General features: G+C 58.6%; 2 protein-coding genes across 4 annotated transcripts; one reads left to right on the forward strand and one right to left on the reverse strand.

Annotated features, from left to right (window-relative positions):
• Positions 1-10,485: 10,485 nt before the first annotated feature.
• On the forward strand, positions 10,486-12,560 carry IGFALS (insulin like growth factor binding protein acid labile subunit; the record flags this gene model as incomplete). Its single annotated transcript, XM_052652464.1, has 1 exon — positions 10,486-12,560. A coding segment is annotated over one exon (1,911 nt), but the record flags the coding sequence as incomplete, so codon positions are not given.
• A 641-nt stretch (positions 12,561-13,201) lies between these two features.
• NUBP2 (NUBP iron-sulfur cluster assembly factor 2, cytosolic) lies at positions 13,202-18,702 on the reverse strand. Of its 3 annotated transcripts, none has more exons than XM_052657043.1 (7): positions 18,649-18,702; positions 15,531-15,649; positions 15,228-15,426; positions 14,457-14,611; positions 14,227-14,337; positions 14,050-14,119; positions 13,202-13,758 (listed from the first exon to the last, which is right to left on the reverse strand). In XM_052657043.1, exons 1-7 carry the CDS (start codon positions 18,662-18,664, stop codon positions 13,613-13,615), a joined length of 816 nt encoding a protein of 271 aa, XP_052513003.1. In that variant the 5' UTR covers positions 18,665-18,702; the 3' UTR covers positions 13,202-13,612. The 3 variants fall into 3 exon arrangements, with proteins under 3 accessions (XP_052513003.1, XP_052512995.1, XP_052513009.1); XM_052657035.1 differs by lacking the exon at positions 18,649-18,702 and adding an exon at positions 17,717-18,575; XM_052657049.1 differs by lacking the exons at positions 14,227-14,337; positions 14,457-14,611; positions 18,649-18,702 and adding an exon at positions 17,717-18,575 and having other exon boundaries at positions 15,106-15,426.
• Positions 18,703-19,049: the final 347 nt, after the last annotated feature.

Raw genomic sequence — 19,049 nt, forward strand, 5'->3', positions numbered from 1 at the left:
GCTGCCTCACAGTCTCTGTACGGTTCTTCAACCTCAGGACCGCGGCCCAACCTCATCCATCAGGAGAGTCCTGGCTCTTTACTCTTCTGTGTAAAGACCAGGGTGTTCGTTGTCTGGCATCTGGGATGGCGTAATGTCGACTCACTAGGCTGGGAAGAAGTGACTTTTTGTGATCGGAAGCGTTTGCAATTATGACGACGCTGCTCATCCATCCGCGAGGGCCTCTGCTGCCATGCGTGCTGTGTGCAGGGCACAGGTCAAGCCTGAGATGTCTCCAGCGTGCGGGGGGTCCTAACACCAGGAGCTGGGCCGTCATGCAAGAGTGGGGTGGAGAGGCTGGGGCCCGGCGAGAGGGATGGACCGAGCAGGGCAGGCCAGGCTGTGTTGCCGGGGGATCCCGGGGCCCTGGAGGGCCGGCAGGAGGGCTGCTGGCGCGTCTGCCCAGCCCAGCACTCGCTCCTCAGGCCAGGCAGCTTCCAGCGCCCAGTTGCGTGCTCCTGGGCGAGGCCTTGCTTCCTTGGCATGTTCTCTCCTCTGGGCCTAGAGATGAGAAGGGAAGCTGGAAGCCTCCTCACTGCTGGGGGAGTCTGTAGAGAAGGAGATGCTAGTCTGAGCCTGGTGCGTTCTGTTGTGGGAATCTTAGAAACCGTGATCCTGTTTTTAATGGTGAGAAGAGCTGTCACCTCCTTCAGCTGCTTTTGGTAGGTTCCTTCCCTTCCTACATTTTCAGATCCGGCCTGTTGTGTTCTCTCGTCTCTGCTGTGGCGTTTGTCTTCCCTGCCCCTTCTGAGCAGAGCCCGTTGCTGTCTGTCCTCTGGTTTCGGGGTCCTGCTTCCCTGCTCCTCAGGGGTCTCTCATTCTTCCTCCTGAGAAAAAAAGGAGAGGATTTTCCTGGACCACCCACTTCTAGGGACATTGGTTCTTAGTTGGGCCAGCAGAGAGTCCTGTGGAAGAACTGGATCTTAGATATGGGAGTGAGCCCGATGTGGGTGCTATGGATCTAGAAAAGAAGGGTGCTTCTACAGCCACGCTGCCCCCAGGGTACGCGCGCTTTCCCACGCTGCCCCCAGGGTACGCGCGCTTTCCCACGCTGCCCCCAGGGTACGCGCCCTGTCCCACGCTGCCCCCAGGGTACGCGCGCTGTCCCACGCTGCCCCCAGGGTACGTGCCCTGTCCCACGCTGCCCCCAGGGTACGTGCCCTGTCCCACGCTGCCCCCAGGGTACGCACGCTGTCCCACGCTGCCCCCAGGGTACGCGCGCTGTCCCAGGGTACGACACTGTCCCACGCTGTCCCCAGGGTATGTGCGCTGTCCCAGGGTACCCGCACCTGTCCCACGCTGTCCCCAGGGTATGTGCGCTGTCCCACGCTATGCGCACCTGTCCCACGCTGCCCCCAGGGTACACGCACTGTCCCAGGGTACACGCGCTGTCCCAGGGTACCCGCACCTGTCCCACGCTGTCCCCAGGGTACGTGCGCTGTCCCACGCTATGCGCACCTGTCCCACGCTGCCCCCAGGGTACACGCGCTGTCCCAGGGTACGACACTGTCCCAGGGTACCCGCACCTCTCCCACGCTGTCCCCAGGGTACGTGCGCTGTCGCACGCTATGCACACCTGTCCCATGCTGCCCCCAGGGCACACGCGCTGTCCCAGGGTACGCGCACCTATCCCACGCTGCCCCCAAGGTACACGCGCTGTCCCAGGGTACCCGCACCTGTCCCACACGTGCCCCCAGGGTACGCGCACCTGTCCCATGCTGCCCCCAGAGTACGCACACCTGTCCCATGCTGCCCCCAGAGTACGCACACCTGTCTCTCTGGCTCTTGCAGCTCAGAGTCATCTTATTCTTGGTCAGCATATTTTCTTAAGCCAGAATCTTGACTTCTTAAGGTCCCAATAATCTCTCTTTTCTCTGATTTTGGTTCTAACAATCTTCTATTGAAGAAATGAGTATGTCATGTCTACTTTAAATGGGCAAAACGGAAAGGGAAAATGGGTAATTTAGCAATAATGGAGATCCTTTAATAGTCCAGTTGATAACAGGACACTATCACTCAGTCAAACCTACTTACAGAATATTCCACCAACATTTCCAGGTGCTCATGGAACATTCTCCAGGACAAATGATATCTTCAACCTACAGATCACATTGAATTCTAAAAGAACATACTTTGTATAATTCCAAACTGCGTGACGTTAGATATTTACAACACAGTGAAGTCTGGAAAAACCCAAATGTTTGGAAGTTAACACATCTAACTACTGTGTGCGTCAACCAGAAGGGAAATGAACACAAAACGTGTGGGACGCAGCGGAAGCAGTGCTTGAGGGAAACATACAGCTTTACACAGCTGTGTAAGAAAAGAAGGCCTCGAAAAACCTGGGCTTCTCCTTAAAACACAAAAGGAGAGAAAACAAAACCCAAAGGAAGCAGAAATAACGATTAGCAAGGAGTCAGTGCAACCGAAAACAGTGGTTTTTTGCTGACCAACAAAATAACACACGAATCACCAAAATGATATTTCTGAAAAGGGGCACATCCTATCAATCCCAAAGAAAGGAACAGAACTTGCAAAGGGGCACCAGGGGAGCTATGCCAACAAATAAGATGAAATGGACACACTCTTTAAGTTGATTTAACACAAGTTTTAAGTCTTCATGCAAAAGCAAGCTCAGGGCCACATGGCTTCACCAGTGCATTCTGTTAGTAATGCTAATAATCACTCACAAACTCTTCCAGAAAACACAGGAGGGAACACTTCCCAACTCATTCTATGAGGCTGTTATCCCAATACCCAACAAAACCAGAGGTCAACGTCCCTCATGAACACAGGTGTCAAGTCTTTAAAATGTTAGCAATCCGAATACAGTGACATTCCACACCACAGACAGGTGGGATTTATAACAGGAACACAAGGCTGACTGAACATCTAAAAGTCATCGTAATAAACCACGGTCATAGAACAAAGGACAAAGTCATCTCAATGGATGCGGGAAACCGTGACGAAATCCCACACCCGTTCGTGGTTTAAAAAAAAAGTTAACAAACCTGGAATCGAAGGGAGCCTCTTGGAATTGATAAAGGACATCTGTTTAATCTCCAAACGCTGCTGTATCAAGCCATGGCAAGTCAAGTTGTTTGAAGCGGCACAGATGTATCACCTGCCAATCCAGAGGTCGGATGTCTGTCAGGAGTCTCACTGGACTGAGTGTCAGTCAGCAGAGCGGGTTCCCTCTGCTCCAAAGGGAGAATCCGTCTCCTTGCCCTTCCCTGCTGTGCGAGGCGCCTGAGTCCTTGGCTCCTGACCCTCCTCCTCCATCTTCAGAGCTCAGCAGCTGGGGGCCGAGTCCTCTCACGGCCTCACAGCGGCCTCGTCCAACCCCTTAATCCATTCCAGAGAACACCTGGAATTACAATGGGGCCACCTGGAAATCCATGTTCGTCTCACCGTCTCCAGGTCAGTTGATCAGCAGCCTCAGTTCCGCCTTCCCATGTGACCCGACATATTCGTGATTCCAGGGATAAGGACACGTGCATTGGTGGCTGGGAGTGTTATTCCGCCCGTGACACCATGGATCAGAGATGTAAGCCAGCATCATAATGCACGGTTACTGATGGAATGCTTCTCACTGAAGTCAGAAACACAGCAAGGATCTCTGCTCTTGCCACAGAAGGCAGTGCACACGCAGGAGAGGAGGAAGGGAGAATGTCCTTATTCACAGATGGTGTGATATTACATAGGGCTTCCCTGGGGGCTCAGCTGGTAAAGAATCCGCCTGCACTGCCGGAGACCTGGGTTTGGTCTCTGGGTTGGGAAGATCCCCTGGAGCAGGGACTGGCTACCCACTCCAGGATTCTGGCCTGCAGTAGTTTGTGTAGTCCATGAGGTTGCAAACAGTTGGACACGACCGAGCAATGGCTTGTCCTAGGGAATCCAGCTACACACACACCTGGGACTAATTAGTAAGGTCCTGGGATACATGATCAACAAGAGAAACCTGCTGAACCTGCTGTATTTGTACATACTGAAAACAATCTGAAAGTGAAATTAAAAGAACTCCACTCAGGGACTTCCCTGGTGGTCCAGTGGCTAAGATGCCACACTCCCAATTCAGGGGGCCCAGGTCTGATCCCTGGTCAAGGAAATAGGTCCACATGCGGCAATTAAAGACCCTGCATGTCACGACTAAAGATCTCACACACTACAGCTAAGACCTGGCACATATATATATGTATATTTTAAGAAGCAAAAATCCGGCTCCATTCATATAGCATCAAAACTCATAAAGTACTTAGAAATTATCAAAAGTAGTACAAGATTTATATACTGAAAACTACCAAAAAAAAATGCTAAGAGAAAGTGTAAGTAAATAGATTCTATATTCCTTAATTAAAAGATTTTTGTGATCTTGGGTTAGGCAAAGAGTTTAGACACCACATCAAAATCGTAAGCCATGAAAGAAAAAAACTGATACACTGGACTTCATTAAAATAAACTCTCTTACTTCAAAGTTCAGTTCAGTCGCTCAGTCGTGTCCAACTCTTTGCGACCTCATGAATCGCAGCACACCAGGCCTCCCTGTCCATCACCAACTCCCAGAGTTCACTCAGATTCACATCCATCAAGTCCGTGATGCCATCCAGCCATCTCATCCTCGGTCGTCCCCTTCTCCTCCTGCCCCCAATCCCTCCCAGCATCAGAGTCTTTTCCAATGAGTCAACTCTTCGCATGAGGTGGCCAAAGTACTGGAGTCTCAGCTTTAGCATCATTCCTTCCAAAGAAATCCCAGGGCTGATCTCCTTCAGAATGGACTGGTTGGATCTCCTTGCAGTCCAAGGGACTCTCAAGAGTCTTCTCCACAGTTCAAAGCATCAATTCTCTGGCGCTCAGCCTTCTTCACAGTCCAACTCCCACATCCATACATGACCACAGGAAAAACCATAGCCTTGACTAGACGGACCTTAGTCGGCAAAGTAATGTCTCTACTTTTGAATATGCTATCTAGGTTGATCATAACTTTCCTTCCAAGGAGTAAGCGTCTTTTGATTTCATGGCTGCAGTCACCATCTGCAGTGATTTTGGAGCCCAAACAATAAAGTCTGACACTGTTTCCCCATCTATTTCCCATGAAGTGATGGGACCAGATGCCATGATCTTCGTTTTCTGAATGTTGAGCTTTAAGCCAACTTTTTCACTCTCCTCTTTCACTTTCATTACTTACTTCAAAGGACAACAGCAAAAAAAAAGTGGCAAGCCACAAACAGAAAAATATCTGCAAATGTTATCCTTGACAATCCATAAAGTTGTACCTATAATGTTCACTGCAACAACTCAGTAAGGAGACAGATAAAAAATGGATGAAAGTCTTGAATAGACACTGTGCTAGAGAAGATATAAGAATGCCAATAAACACATGAAAAGGTGCCCAGTATCAATCGTCAGAGAAACACAGAAGGGCTCAAAACCAAAAGAGAACAAAGCCGACCGTGCCGAATAGCGGTGAGGATGTAGGACCAGATTCTCACAGTCTGTAGAATTACACAGTCATTTTGGAAAACATTTTTTAAGAGCAAAATACTATGTGAACCAGTAACTCCACTGCTAAGAATCTACCCAACAGGAGTGAAACCTACGTCCACACAAAGGCTCACGGCAGTGTTACACATAATAACCCCAGAGAAACCAACCGGTTGTCTATCATCTGATGTATGAGTAAACAGACATCCAGTCACAACGAAGAATGAAGTTCCAATGCACACTTTGTGGACGAACCCTGAAAGCATGCTCAGCAAGAAAGGTGAGACGCAATGGGCACCTGCTGTGCAGGGACGCTCTCCACCAGCAGTGTGTGCCTGCACAGCGGCACACGCGTGCTGAGTGTCTCCAAGTTGTATGGTGTGCTGACGGGTGGATTTTATGGTGTGAGAATTGTGTATCAGTAAAGCTGTTTTATTTAACTTCTATGCAGAGTACATCATGAGAAACGCTGGGCTTGAAAAAGCACGAGCTGGAATTAAGATTGCTGGGAGAAATATCAATAGCCTCAGATATGCACCCTTATGGCAGAAAGTGAAGAGGAACTAAAAAGCCTCTTGATGAAAGTGAAAGAGGAGAGTGAAAAAGTTGGCTTAAAGCTCAACATTCAGAAAACGAAGATCATGGCATCTGGTCCCATCACTTCATGGGAAATAGATGGGGAAACAGTGGAAACAGTGTCAGACTTTATTGTTTCGGCTCCAAAATCACTGCAGATGGTGACTGCAGCCATGAAATCAAAAGACGCTTACTCCTTGGAAGGAAAGTTATGACCAACATAGATAGCATATTCAAAAGCAGAGACATTACTTTGCCAACTAAGGTCCATCTAGTCAAGGCTATGGTTTTTCCTGTGGTCATGTATGGATGTGAGAGTTGGACTGTGAAGGAAGCTGAGCGCCGAAGAATTGATGCTTTTGAACTGTGGTGTTGGAGAAGACTCTTGAGAGTCCCTTGGACTGCAAGGAGATCCAACCAGTCCATCCTAAAGGAGATCAGTCCTGGGTGTTCATTGGAAGGACTGATGCTGAAGCTGAAACTCCAATACTTTGGCCACCTCATGCGAAGAGTTGACTCATTGGAAAAGACTCTGATGCTGGGAGGGATTGGGGGCAGGAGGAGAAGGGGACGACAGAGAATGAGATGGCTGGATGGCATCACCGACTTGATGGACGTGAGTTTGGGTGAACTCCGGGAGTTGGTGATGGACAGGGAGGCCTGGCGTGCTGCAGTTCATGGGGTTGCAAAGAGTTGGACACGACTGAGCGACTGAACTGAAATGAAAGCTGTTTTAGAAAAAAAAAACTGTTGGGTAAAGGCATCAGAGTTGATACTTTATTGCATTATCCCAACATCTAGAAAAACATTTCAGCCTAGACAAAATGAAATGGAGGGAAAAGGGTAATACTTAATAACAGTATCAAAAGTAACAACTATCCACAGGAAATTTTTTTAATATATGAAAGATCATAACACAGAAATCTACACAAATACCAGGGAGAGAAACTGAAGAAGACCCAACTATGCCCCATCCACACTGGAAGGGGAGACTCAAACTGCAACAGGTCAAAAGTGAACAGGCAGTTGTGCGCATGCTGCAGGCTGTGCCTCGTGGACAAGGAGGAGGCCGGAAGCCCCTGCAGACGGAGAAGGGTCTGCTCTGCCTCCAGAGTTCCACCGGAGCCCAGAAAGGGCCCGGCTATCTGGACCCTGAGCACAGCAAGCTGGCGCCCGAGAGGGAGGAGGAAGGGAAAGCCACCAGGAAGAATGAAGCTCGAACGCCAGCTCACTCTTAGGAAGCGAGAGAGGGGAGGCCCCGAGACCATCTCAGAGAAAGGACAGTGATGGCCGCACCAGGTCTTTTAAGAGAATACGCTCAATACGGAACGGGACTTGACACCGCGAAGAGCTTGACACATACATCAGCCTAGATTAAAAAGCTTTTCTCCCCACAGTTTTTCCATTTAAGGAGCGTCTTATGAGGCCACATTAAGATTAGGAACTCTCACCAGAATGACAATGAAGAGAACGGAGAGGCAGACCTCGGTGCCGAAGACAGGCCTACTGGCCACACACCACAAGGGGCTGCATCCAGAACACGGTTTAAAAACAAGCCGCACTGACAGCACCCAGCTAACTCAGCAAGTGTGGAACATGCACTTTACAGGAGACGACAACCCACTGGGCAGCAAGCCTCTCTGAAGTGTTGCCTGCCATCACTGGTGACTGAAGAAACGCCGGACGCGACAGCCTCTGCCTACCCGCCTTCGGGCTGAGTAGACAGGGTGGGATGCTACTGAGGGCCCCTCTGGCCCTGGGGGGGGCGGGTGTGTTACCTGCCAGGACGACACACACTGGTCCCGGCAGGTCCACTCAGGACACAGAAACCACAGCAGCCCCACAGCAGGAGGCAAGGAGGGGTCTACAACGTGGCACCACGTCCATGAAGACCAGAAGCCAGACTCCTCAGGGGCCCTCGGGGTCAAGGGGAAAGAGGCCAGGGCAGTAGTCTTCCTGTGTCAGGACAGGCCGCCCCGGGGGAGCAGGGACAGAACTGGCCCCGGGCTTCTCCCAACTCGGCGGGCTGACCGCCAGCGCTGCTGCAGGACTTGGGCAAGGCTGACCCGGCTGCCGCAGACCCAACAAGGGCACCCCACCACACACGCTCCCCAGGGGTTTACAGGAAATTCCAGCCCAGGCCTGTGGGTGTCAGGGGACAGGCGCCGGGGCCGCTTGCCGGCTAGGAGCTTTTCGGTGCAGAGGCCCCAGGGCCCGACTCCTGCTGAGTCTGCACTTTCTACTGTGTAAATGCGTGTTTGCCCTGTAAACTTCTGGGTGTGGACTTTCTCCCTGCAGATCTATAATTTCTCAGAAGAGCAGCTGAGAGATGACCTGGAAAAAAATCAAAGCTCGATAAAGGGAGGAAGACAAAGCCAGTCCTTGAGTCATGGGATGAGCAGGGGAGGAGCCACGAGGCAGGGGGTCTCTGGGTCCCGGGGGCTCCTGCCTCACCGGGAGGCCTCCACAAGCCTAGCCTTACCCACGCGTGGTTCCGCCTTTTTCAAGCCCTGCTGACACAGGCCCTCCACCCCAGGCAGAGCAGAGGAAGGGGTGGGCGGGCACAGCAGCCACGGGCAGGGTCCTGGTGAAGGGGAGGGGCAGCTGGAGGCCAGCCCAGGGACGCAGCTGGGTCTGGAGGAGCCACACCCAGCCTCCCACATCTGACCTGGGGCTGACCTCAGGCCAGACACTGGGCCCCCCGAGGCCTGCACACTGTGGGGTGGCCGTGCCCCACAGGTACCCCAGAGGGCAGGATGGGGCCACTGCTTCGGGGGCTGGTCTCACAGCCCCAGGATCTGGCCCCCGAGGCCAGGCCACCCCCACTCTCCTCTCTGGAGAACAGGGCCGTGAAAGCAAACAGAGCAGCCAGGACCCGGCCAAGCATTCCTAGAAGAGGCTGGGGGTGGGGCACGGCCAGACAGCAGCTGACCCTGAGGTCACGGGAGAAGAGGAGGCTGGGCCGGGCCCTGGGAGCTGACCGAGGACCCCACCCAGGTGGGGAGGAACGGGCGGGGCGTGGTCAGCATTCGGGGGACTGGCAGGCCCAGCTTAACTCCCACACAGCCATCGGCTGGGCAGGGAGCCCCCAGGAGCCCCCGAAGGGCCCCCACCCCCAAGCAGGGGGAGGCTGAACACTAGCCCCTCACAGGCTGCTCCAAGGGAGACCCCCGCCCAGCACTGCCTGCAGCCCCAGCTCCGCGGCCAGCCCTGCAGGGGGATGGGGGGCAGGGGAGCCGGGACGATGGGGATGGGCCCTCGGGCCTTAGAGCCGCACCGGCCCCCTCGCCCCTGAGGGCATGGTAGGCAGACGCCGCCCCCAGCCCGTCCCTTGTGCCACCTGCCCCACACTCCGCTCTGAGCCGCCGCTGGCGCCCGGCAGGAGGGGGTTAACGGCGCTGGGGCCAGCAGCTGGGCTGGCCGGCGACACGGGTGCTGCCCCGCGGAGGGGAAATCCAGAGGGCAGGACCAGCGGCCCAGCAGACGCCCCGCTCCCGCTCAGCACGAGGGATGGCCCCAAGCAGAGGTGAGGCTCCCTCGGCCCCGCCACTCGCGCAGGGGTGGCCAGCCCATGCCCCCGGCCTACCATGGTAGGGGCTGCCCCCGGGAGGGCTTCGCTCTGGGAGCCCCCGGGGGAAGCCTGGCTGCTCCTCTGGGGGGAGCGCCCACCTCCTCTCCCACCCCGGGCCCTGGCGGGGGCACAGGGGATGCAGGGCCTCGCACAACCCCAGGGCCCCGCCCAGGCCCCCCCCACTCCTTGGAAGCCAGGCCACTGCCACCCCGTCCCCTTGCGGAGCCTCGCCCACCCCAGCTGCTGTGCCCACCCTTAGACCCGGAGCACTCAGGGCAGGGAGGGGCCCGCTGCGGGGGACAAGCCCAGTGCCCAGTGGAACTTCTGGGGGGCCTTGAGGGGAAGCCTGGCATCCTTTGTCCAGTGATAGAACCAGTCTCCAGTGGTCAGTGGCCTGGGGCCCCATCTGCCCTCGAGGCTGGCACCCTCCTCCTCTCCCCACGCTGGCGCTGGGCTAAGCCCCTGGTACGTGCCACACACATACCAGGGAGGGGAGCACCCTCGATTGGGTGGTCTGACTGGGGCAGTGGGCATCCAGCTCAGTGTCCAGGCCCTCAGGGCAGCAAGCGCTTGCCCACCCAGGCCTGCTCCAGAAGCTTCTGTCGCTCACACCTTCCTCCAGGCCTGCCTGGCAGCCTAGGCTGGCTTGAGTGTCCACCTTGGAGATGAGACTGACACACGGCCTAGTGGCCAGGTCCCTGGTCCCCAGTTCCCTCTGGTCCTGCACAGTGGAAAGGGCAGCCGGTCTTGACCTGGAGGACGTCCCAGTCCTGCCCGTTGACATGGGGCCCGCTCTGGTCAGCGGGGCCTTCTCTTAACGGGTGCGTGTCGTGGTCCTGGGGTGCAGCTGGCCTGGAAGGTCCCATGTCTTGCTCCGACCTGAGTCCCCGTCCCGGGCCCCTCCCCAAGCCCCTCTCCCCGCAGGAGGCCCGGCCCTGGTGGTGCTGCTGGTCTCCTGGGCAGCGCTGGGTCCCCACGGCCTGGAGGGAGTGGAACCCACGGCGCCAGCAGACCCTGAGGGCCTGCAGTGCCCAGCTGTCTGCTCCTGTGGCCACGACGACTACACGGACGAGCTCAGCGTCTTCTGCAGCTCCCGGAACCTCACGCGGCTGCCAGGGGGCCTCCCGCTCGGCACCAGGGCGCTCTGGCTGGACGGGAACAACTTCTCCTCCATCCCTGCGGCCGCCTTCCGGAACCTCTCGGGCCTGGGCTTCCTCAACCTGCAGGGCAGCGGGCTGGCCAGCCTGGAGCCGCAGGCGCTGCTGGGCCTGCGCAGCCTGTGCCACCTGCACCTGGAGCGCAACCGGCTGCGCGCGCTGGCGGCCCACACCTTCCTGCACACGCCCGGCCTGGCCTCGCTCGGCCTCAGCAACAACCTGCTCAGCCGCCTGGATGAGGGCCTCTTCCAGGGCCTGGCACACCTCTGGGACCTCAACCTGGGCTGGAACAGCCTGGCTGTGCTGCCCGACACCGCGTTCCAGGGCCTGGCCGGCCTGCGGGAGCTGGTGCTGGCGGGTAACAAGCTGGCCTACCTGCAGCCTGCGCTTTTCTGCGGCCTGGGCGAGCTGCGAGAGCTGGACCTGAGCCGGAACGCCCTGCGCAGCGTCAAGGCCAATGTCTTTGTCAAGCTGCCCAAGCTCCAGAAACTCTACCTGGACCACAACCTCGTGGCTGCCGTGGCCCCGAATGCCTTCCTGGGCATGAAGGCGCTGCGCTGGCTGGACCTGTCCCACAACCGCGTGGGCGGCCTCCTGGAGGACAGCTTCCCGGGGCTGCTGGGCCTGCACGTCCTGCGCCTCTCGCACAATGCGCTCGCCGGCCTGCGGCCCCGCACCTTCAAGGACCTGCACTTCCTGGAAGAGCTGCAGCTCGGCCACAACCGCCTGCGGCAGCTGCCTGAGGAAGCCTTTGCGGGCCTGGGCCAGCTGGAGGTGCTGGCGCTCAACAACAACCAGCTGCAGGAGCTCAGGCCCGGAGGCTTCCTGGGCCTGCTCAACCTGGCCGTGCTCAACCTCTCCAGCAACTGTCTGCGCGACCTCCCAGAGCGGGCCTTCCAGGGCCTGGCCAAGCTGCACAGCCTGCACCTGGAGGGCGGCTGCCTGGCCCACCTGGGCCCGCTCGCCTTCGCGGGCCTCTCGGGGCTGCGCCGGCTCTTCCTCAAAGGCAACAGCATCACAGACGTGGACGAGCGCAGCCTGGGGGGCCTGGTCGAGCTGCTTGAGCTGGACCTGACCGCCAACCAGCTCACGCACCTGCCCGGCCGGCTCTTCCAGGACCTCGGCCGCCTGGAGTACCTCCTCCTCGCCCGCAACCGGCTGTCGGCGCTGCCAGCAGATGCCCTGGGGCCCCTGCAGCGCACCTTCTGGCTGGACGTCTCGCACAACCGCCTGGAGGCGCTGCCCGCGGCCATGCTCGCGCCGCTCAGCCGCCTGCGCTTCCTCAGCCTCCGAAACAACTCGCTGAGGACCTTTGCGCCACAGCCCCCGGGCCTGGAGCGCCTGTGGCTCGAGGGCAACCCCTGGGACTGCGGTTGCGCGCTGGGTGCCCTGCGGGCCTTCGCCCTGCAGCAGCCAGCCTCCGTGCCCCGCTTCGTGCAGGCCCTGGCAGAGGGCGATGACGACCGCCAGCCGCCCTTGCTGGCCTACAACAACATCACCTGCGCCAGCCCGCCCAGCCTGGCGGGCCTCGACTTGCGTGACGTTGACGAGGCCCACTTTGCCCACTGCTGACCCAAGGCTGCCCCGGCGTCGATGGGCCCTCGCGACTCCGGGGGGGACACAGTTCAGGACCTGCGGGCCCCAGCCTGCTCCCTGAGGGCCTGTTCATGAGGGTCGGGGACATGGCCTCCCCAGCTGTCATCAATTAAAGCAACCAAATAAACGGGGCCGCGTGTGCGGGCAGGGTGCAGCTCAGTGTGGGTGGGGTGCTAGCCAGGGCCCCTTTGGCTGCCGCAACCCCGCGGCCCCATGGCCTGCCCTGTGCCCAGCCTCCCTTCTCATCTGAGAGTACGCCCCCGGGAGCAGTGGGCCCTCACTCGGGCTCCGGGAGCCTCATGCCGTCAGCCCCTCACCAGCGTCCTCAGAGGCAGCTTGGTCCTGGGAAGTGGGGCCGGAGGGGGTGCGACCATCCCTCTCTCAGTCCGTGTGCTCCCAGCTGCACCCCTGGCCGAGCACCCAGGCTCTTCCGCGGGAGAGTGGCACACGGGCCGCCGTTCCACCGCCCAGGATGCATCCCAGCCTCCCTGGGACCCACGCAGGGAAGAGACCTGGGGCTCCACTCCACACTCGCCTCTCCTGCCCGTCAGCCTGGCCCCCGGCCTGGGGCGGGCCCTCAGCTGTCTCTGGGCCAAGCCTGGCCACTCACACACCCCAAGTCGCCCGACGCTCCACATGAGACTCACCTGAGTCTCCAGGGGCCTGTCGACAGCAGGACTCCTGGCCAGTTCTGGGACTCGGGGGTGGACATGGCGACACCAGGCCGGGGAGGCGGGACCAGGGCAGAATGCTCTAGAAAGGTGAGACGTGTAAACACGGCTGTGCAACGCGTTTATTTCAGCTCCTCTGAGTTATAAGTTTGACCCCTTACTGGGTGTCACCTCCTTCACTGGGATTCTGGGCCAGCAGGCCAGGCAAGCTTCCAGACGCACCAGCTCTGTGGGGGTGCGTGAACAACGTGGAGACTTGGCTGTCGGGAGCAGCTGTCTCTCTGGGCCACAGGGGTACAGACCTGCACCAGCAGGCAGGGCAGGCCATGGCGCGGGGAGCCCACGCCATCCCTGGGTGACCGGGTGGAGCCACTCACTGTTGGCGGCTCAGCTGAGAGGCTGCCGAAGCTCCGCAAACATCCAGGGCGGGCCCCGTGGGGAGAGCGGTACACAGGGCCTGGCCGGGCCCCTGCTCCAGACCTCCAGCCCCACAGCGCACAGGAGTGCTCAGCCCATCTCGGTCAGGAGAGCCCCGCGGGCGTCTGGCTGAGAATCTTCTGGGCGATGGAAGAGAGCGCGGGGAAGGCGGGGCTGTCGGGAAAGTCCTGGATGAAGTCCCGGCCGTCCTCCAGGCTTCGCGTGAGCTCGGGGTCCAGGGGCACCGAGCCTGGGCAGGGGCGGAGAGTGGACGGTGAGGGCCAGGCTGGGAGGCCCTGTCCACCCCCTCAGCCCAGGAGCCTGCAGGCAGCACTGCCGATGCCCCACAGGACCAGTTCCTGGGCTCAACCTCCCCAGGACGCCCAGCAGGCCCCGCCGCCTCCCAGGTGCTCCTGCAGAAGAAAGCACAGGATGCCTGTGGATGGCAGCTCTCACCGGGGTGGGGAGTCAGCAGGGTGGGAGGAAGCCCCCCTCTCCCGGGGGAGGGGGCAGGGCCCTGCGGCAGCCCCAGTCCACTCACCCAGGAAGGGGACGCCGGCATATCTCGCCAGCTCCTCGCCGCCTCCCCTGGAGAAGATGTTGGTGCACTCCTGGGACACAGAGACACGGGGTCCACCTCCATCCTCTCTGCCCAAAGTGGGCCGGGCCTGGGGGGGGCGGTGCTGGCCGCCCACGCCCAAGACCACCCAGGACTCACCGAGCAGTGGGGGCAGACAAAGCCGCTCATGTTCTCCACGAGCCCGATCACCCGCAGCCCCACCTTCCTGCAGAAGGTCAGCTCCCGCCTCACGTCCCCCACGGACACTGCCTGGAGACCAGGAAAGGGGCAGGGGCAGCAGATGGGTACCCCCAAAACAGCCAAGATGGGCGAGGAGGGCACGGCAGAGCGCCTGCCCCGGGGCGAGGGCGCCTGTGCGGGAACAGTACCTGGGGCGTGGTGACCACGAGGGCCCCCAGGGGGCTGTAGGGGCGCAGGGCGTCCACCACGGCCATGTGCTCATCAGAGGTCCCCGGGGGCGTGTCCACAACCAGGTAGTCCAGCTGCCCCCAGGCCACATCAGACACAAACTGCTTTATCAGTGCTGTGGAGACCCAGGGAGGCTCAGGATTGGGGGCAGCAGGTGGGTGGGCAGGGTCTCACCGGGCCCACGCCCCCTCCCGGCCCCAGGGCAGGGCGACCTTTGGGCCCGCGGCCCATTCGGAGAGCTGTGTGTGCCACTGTGCGCCAGGAGCAGGGAGAGACTCTTCCCCAGCACGCCCCCAGGACTTCTGCTCGGGCCCTAGCTTCAATGGCCAGAGCGGGGACCCTCCAGGGGCACATGTCTGTGCCCCAGAGAGAGAGCCTGTGGGGAACGCGGGCATGGCCTGGGAGCACCCCCCGCCTTGGGCCTGCTCCCACACCTGGCAGCCCCGCGCTGGCCCTTAGAGGGAGCTGAACCCCGTTTGCTGGGGCAGAGGCACCAGAGCCCGTCCGGGCACCCCACAGGGCGCCTTCCTGCCTGGGGGAGGACCAGGCAGCTGCAGGGTTCACGGCTGAGGCTCACGCTCTCACTCCCCAGGCCAACTGTCTGCGTACTTGCAGGCTCGACGGGTCGGGGTTGGGGGGAGTGTCTTGGAAGTGAAGACCCGCACCAGTCTTTCCCCCAGCACCCGAGGTGGCAGGGCGGGTGGGGAGCCGGCAGCCTGGCGTGGCATTACCATTCTTCTTGGGGCCTCTCCACACCACAGCCTCGTCCGGCTGCTCCAGCAGGAAGCCCACAGACATGAGGGAGATGCTCTGCTCCCGGTCCACAAAGACGGGCACCCAGCCACTGTCGCCCTGGTGCACCGCCCTGCCCTGTACCCGGAGCATGCGGGGGATGCTGGGGCCACACAGGTCCACGTCCAGGATCCCCACCTGCAAGGGGGCGTCCATGCGGCTCGTGAGGGCCTCTGGCCAGGTGCCGCCCTGTGTGCCCACCCAGGAGAGCGGGGGCTCGCGAGGAGACAGGAGGCGCTCACCTTCTTGCCCGCGTGGCGCAGGGCCAGTGCCAGCTCCGTGGAGATGGTGCTCTTCCCGACGCCCCCCTTTCCTGAGAGGATAAGGATGATGTGCCGGACACCGGCCAGGTTTCCAGGCTCTGGTCGGAAAAACAGGGGAGGAAGGCCAGGTGTCTCCGTACCTTCCTTCCACTGCCCACTTCCCGTGCTCACCAGGCACTTCCTACGCCCAGGTCCTGAGAGGGCGATCCTGAGACCTGCCCCATCATCTGACATACGCCAACACGGCCACGCAAGAGGGAATCCAGCAGACCCCAGACCCAAACCACTGCTTCCTCAGGAACGGTCCCCCCCCCCGCTCGGCCTGGAGCAGGGCTGCTGCGGCCAGAACTGCTGCAAACGCTCCGCTCTGCAGTGTGCACACGTGAGTGCACGCACACCTGGCGTGCACAAGGCCAGTTCCAGCCAAAGCCTCCAGCTGGCGCCAAGGGATGAGGGTGGAGACGAACGTGCTGCCGGCCCCTGTGCCAGCACCTACAGGTCTGACCGCAGGCGGGCAGCGCCCTCCTCTGGGGGCAGAAGCGGCACTCCTGGCGGCCCCAGCCTCCTGCTCAGGAGGCACCCACACCGTGTGAGGGCGGAGAAGTCAGGTCACTCGGATGGCGCACGGTTGTGCCTTAAGAAACCCTGGGCACCCCCCGGGCACCATAGCGCCAGTGCCAGACCCCAGGCAGGCTCTGCCCCAGCTCCTGTTTCTCCCAGTGAGCCTGAAATGCCACCCTGAACACATTCACGACTCCCACCCCTGCTACCCCACAGAGGCACCATCTGTGTACAAACAACCCTCAGCCCCTGCAAAGCACCCTGAGGACCTCACCACGGAGAGTCCCACCCGGCCTGCAGCAAGCTGCTCATTTCAGCAGCCTCCCTGCACCCCGGCTCCCCAGGAATGGCTCAGTGCGAGGTGAGTGAACACGATCTCCCTCCTGACCCATCTCTTATAGACAGGTTCAAAGGCTGCTGCCACCGAAGGGTCCCTAGAAGGAACTCAGTGTGCACCTGGCCTGGTTTCTCCACAGGCTCCGGTCCTAAGACGGTGCAGTGCCTGTCGTGGGTCTCCGTCTACAGATCCTGTACGGTAACGAGGAAAGGGCACCATCCCCCAGCCGCAGATCACTGCCAACAAACACAAGCCTCGGCCACCTGCCTCAGGCAACTTCCGTGATGACTTAAAAGGCTACTACTTAAACTGCTTTAATATCAGAAAGTAGTTGGGGAGGGGCTTCCCTGGTGGCTCAGTGGTGAAGAATCCTCCTGCCAATGCAGGAGACACGGGTTCGATCCCTGCTGTGGGAAGATCCCGTGTGCCACAGAGCAGCTGAGCTTGTGGGCCACAACTACTGAGCCTGTGCTCTGGGGCCCGGGGAACACAATTCCCGAAGCCCACAAGCTCTAGAACCTGTGCTTCACAACAAGAGAAGTCACTGCTCGCCACAACTAGGGAAAAGCCCACACATCAATGAAGACCCAGCACCACCTATAAATAAATAAAAGCATCTTTTAGAAACAGTAGTTGACAATCAATTTCACCTTTTTTTGGTGGGTGGAGGGGCACTTGGACAGAAACTTGGGAAAGAACAAGGCAGATGCGGGTCCTGACACCTGCGTGCCCTCCACACCAGCACTGCATTGCCAATCTAAGAGTGACGCCTTGCTCTCCTCACTGGTGGGACTGGGGAGCTTCATCTGCCCGAGCCTCAAGCAGGATACTGCGGCTCCCATCAGGTAACTGGAAGGAGCAGCCAACTTCCCAGACCACAGTTCTCAGGAGCCAACCACAACTTTCCCTCATAAGTAAACTCAAAGGCTTACAAACGATGACAAATCAAATGCACACTACTACACGGGAGAGGCTGCCCTGGAAGGGGCAAAGGAAAGCAGAGTCTCCCCACGGAGGGAAGTGAGGGATCCCATGTGTGGATGAGCCTTCAGTCCAACCAAATCAAGATTATCTGTTACACTGGACAAGTACGGGAGTCTTTGTATGTAAAGAATCCAGTAGGACAGAAGCACCTGACAACAGAAGCTGCCTCTGGGCACAGGGGGGTCTACTGCATAGCCCGTGAGGCTTCTCGAATTTCTGTGTGCATTTGCCCCTCCGTTAAAATAAGAAGTATTCATCATCAACCTGGAAACCATCCCCTCACCTTGTAGCAAGTGTGCCCGTATCATAACAAGCTTCTTCTGATTTTTCTCTCCTGTTACATTTATAATCGGATGGATGAATCCAGCATTGTAAACGCTTTGTGCTCAAGATATCAGACCCAAAGTCTTTTAGAAAATCCTGTGGCTAATGTCTGTCTAGACAAGGCTATGGTTTTTCCAGTGGTCATGGATGGATGTGAGAGTTGGACTGTGAAGAAAACTGAGTGCCAAATAATTGATGCTTTTGAACTGTGGTGTTGGAGAAGACTCTTGAGAGTCCCTTGGACTGCAAGGAGATCCAATCAGTTCATCCTAAAGGAGATCAGTCCTGGGTGTTCATTGGAAGGACTGATGCTGAAGCTGAAACTCCAATACTTTGGCCACCTCATGCGAAGAGTTGACTCATTGGAAAAGACTCTGATGCTGGCAGGGATTGGGGGCAGAAGGAGAAGGGGACGACAGAGAATGAGATGGCTGGATGGCATCACTGACTCGATGGACGTGAGTTTGGGTGAACTCCGGGAGTTGGTGATGGACAGGGAGGCCTGGCGTGCTGTGAGTCATGGGGTCGCAAAGAGTCGGACATGACTCAGCTGAACTGAATTGAATCTGTGCGAATCCGGCTGTGCCCAAGGTATACATTGGGTCTCATGCAGATTTTATTAAAAAAAAAAAAAAGGCTTAGAAAATCAGAATAAAACTTCTACAAAAAATAGAGAATGTGACGTTTCGGTTTCTCCTTAGAACGCCTTATTCACGGAGAACCTCCTTCTAAGCGCCGTAATGACACGTGCGCGCATCTCTGAGAACTTTATACCGCAAAATAAGACGGTGTGTTGAAACCCAGAGCCACGACTAGCAGCTGCGGGCCTGCCCCTTCCCTTTCGCCTCGGCGCCCGCCGACCCGCGACGTCCCGCGGCCACGCACACTCACCCGCAGCAGCTTCCATCCTGCCCTGCTCGCCCCGCGTCCTCCCCTCGCAGGCCGCCTCCCTCCAATCTGAGTGAAGCGCCTTCGGACCAATGGGCAACGCGAACCCGCCTCGGCTCCCCTTGATAGGCCCACTCGCGCTACCCTTAGCCAATCAGATTGCGCAAGGGGTGCACGCAGGTTCCGGAGCAGACGGAGTACAGGACGGGGACCCACTTCCGTGTCAACGCCCCAACACGGGACCGCTTCGTTTGCCCGCCCCACGCCCAATAGGCGTGCGGGACTTGTCGCCGACCGCTTCAGATATGGCCAATGAGGACGTCGAGGTAGGATTGATAGGCCCAGCAGCCTCTCAGAAAGAGGCATGTGCAGCGGGGCCCGCCCCTCTTTCGAACGCCGAAGTC

Source organism: Budorcas taxicolor, chromosome 2 (genome assembly GCF_023091745.1).
Source record: "Budorcas taxicolor isolate Tak-1 chromosome 2, Takin1.1, whole genome shotgun sequence".
NCBI classification, from domain to species: Eukaryota; Metazoa; Chordata; class Mammalia; order Artiodactyla; family Bovidae; genus Budorcas; species Budorcas taxicolor.

Bases quoted from the DNA above. Each gene is read 5' to 3' on its own strand.
- NUBP2 (XM_052657035.1), bottom strand. From the start codon at position 17,741: ATGATACGGGCACACTTGCTACAAG. The intron at 15,427-15,530 runs GTGAGCGCCTCC...GCCCCCTTGCAG, and splicing joins TGCGCCACGCGGGCAAGAAG to GTGGGGATCCTGGACGTGGA. The intron at 13,759-14,049 runs GTGAGTGGACTG...GCCCCTGCCCAG, and splicing joins TGCCGGCGTCCCCTTCCTGG to GCTCGGTGCCCCTGGACCCC.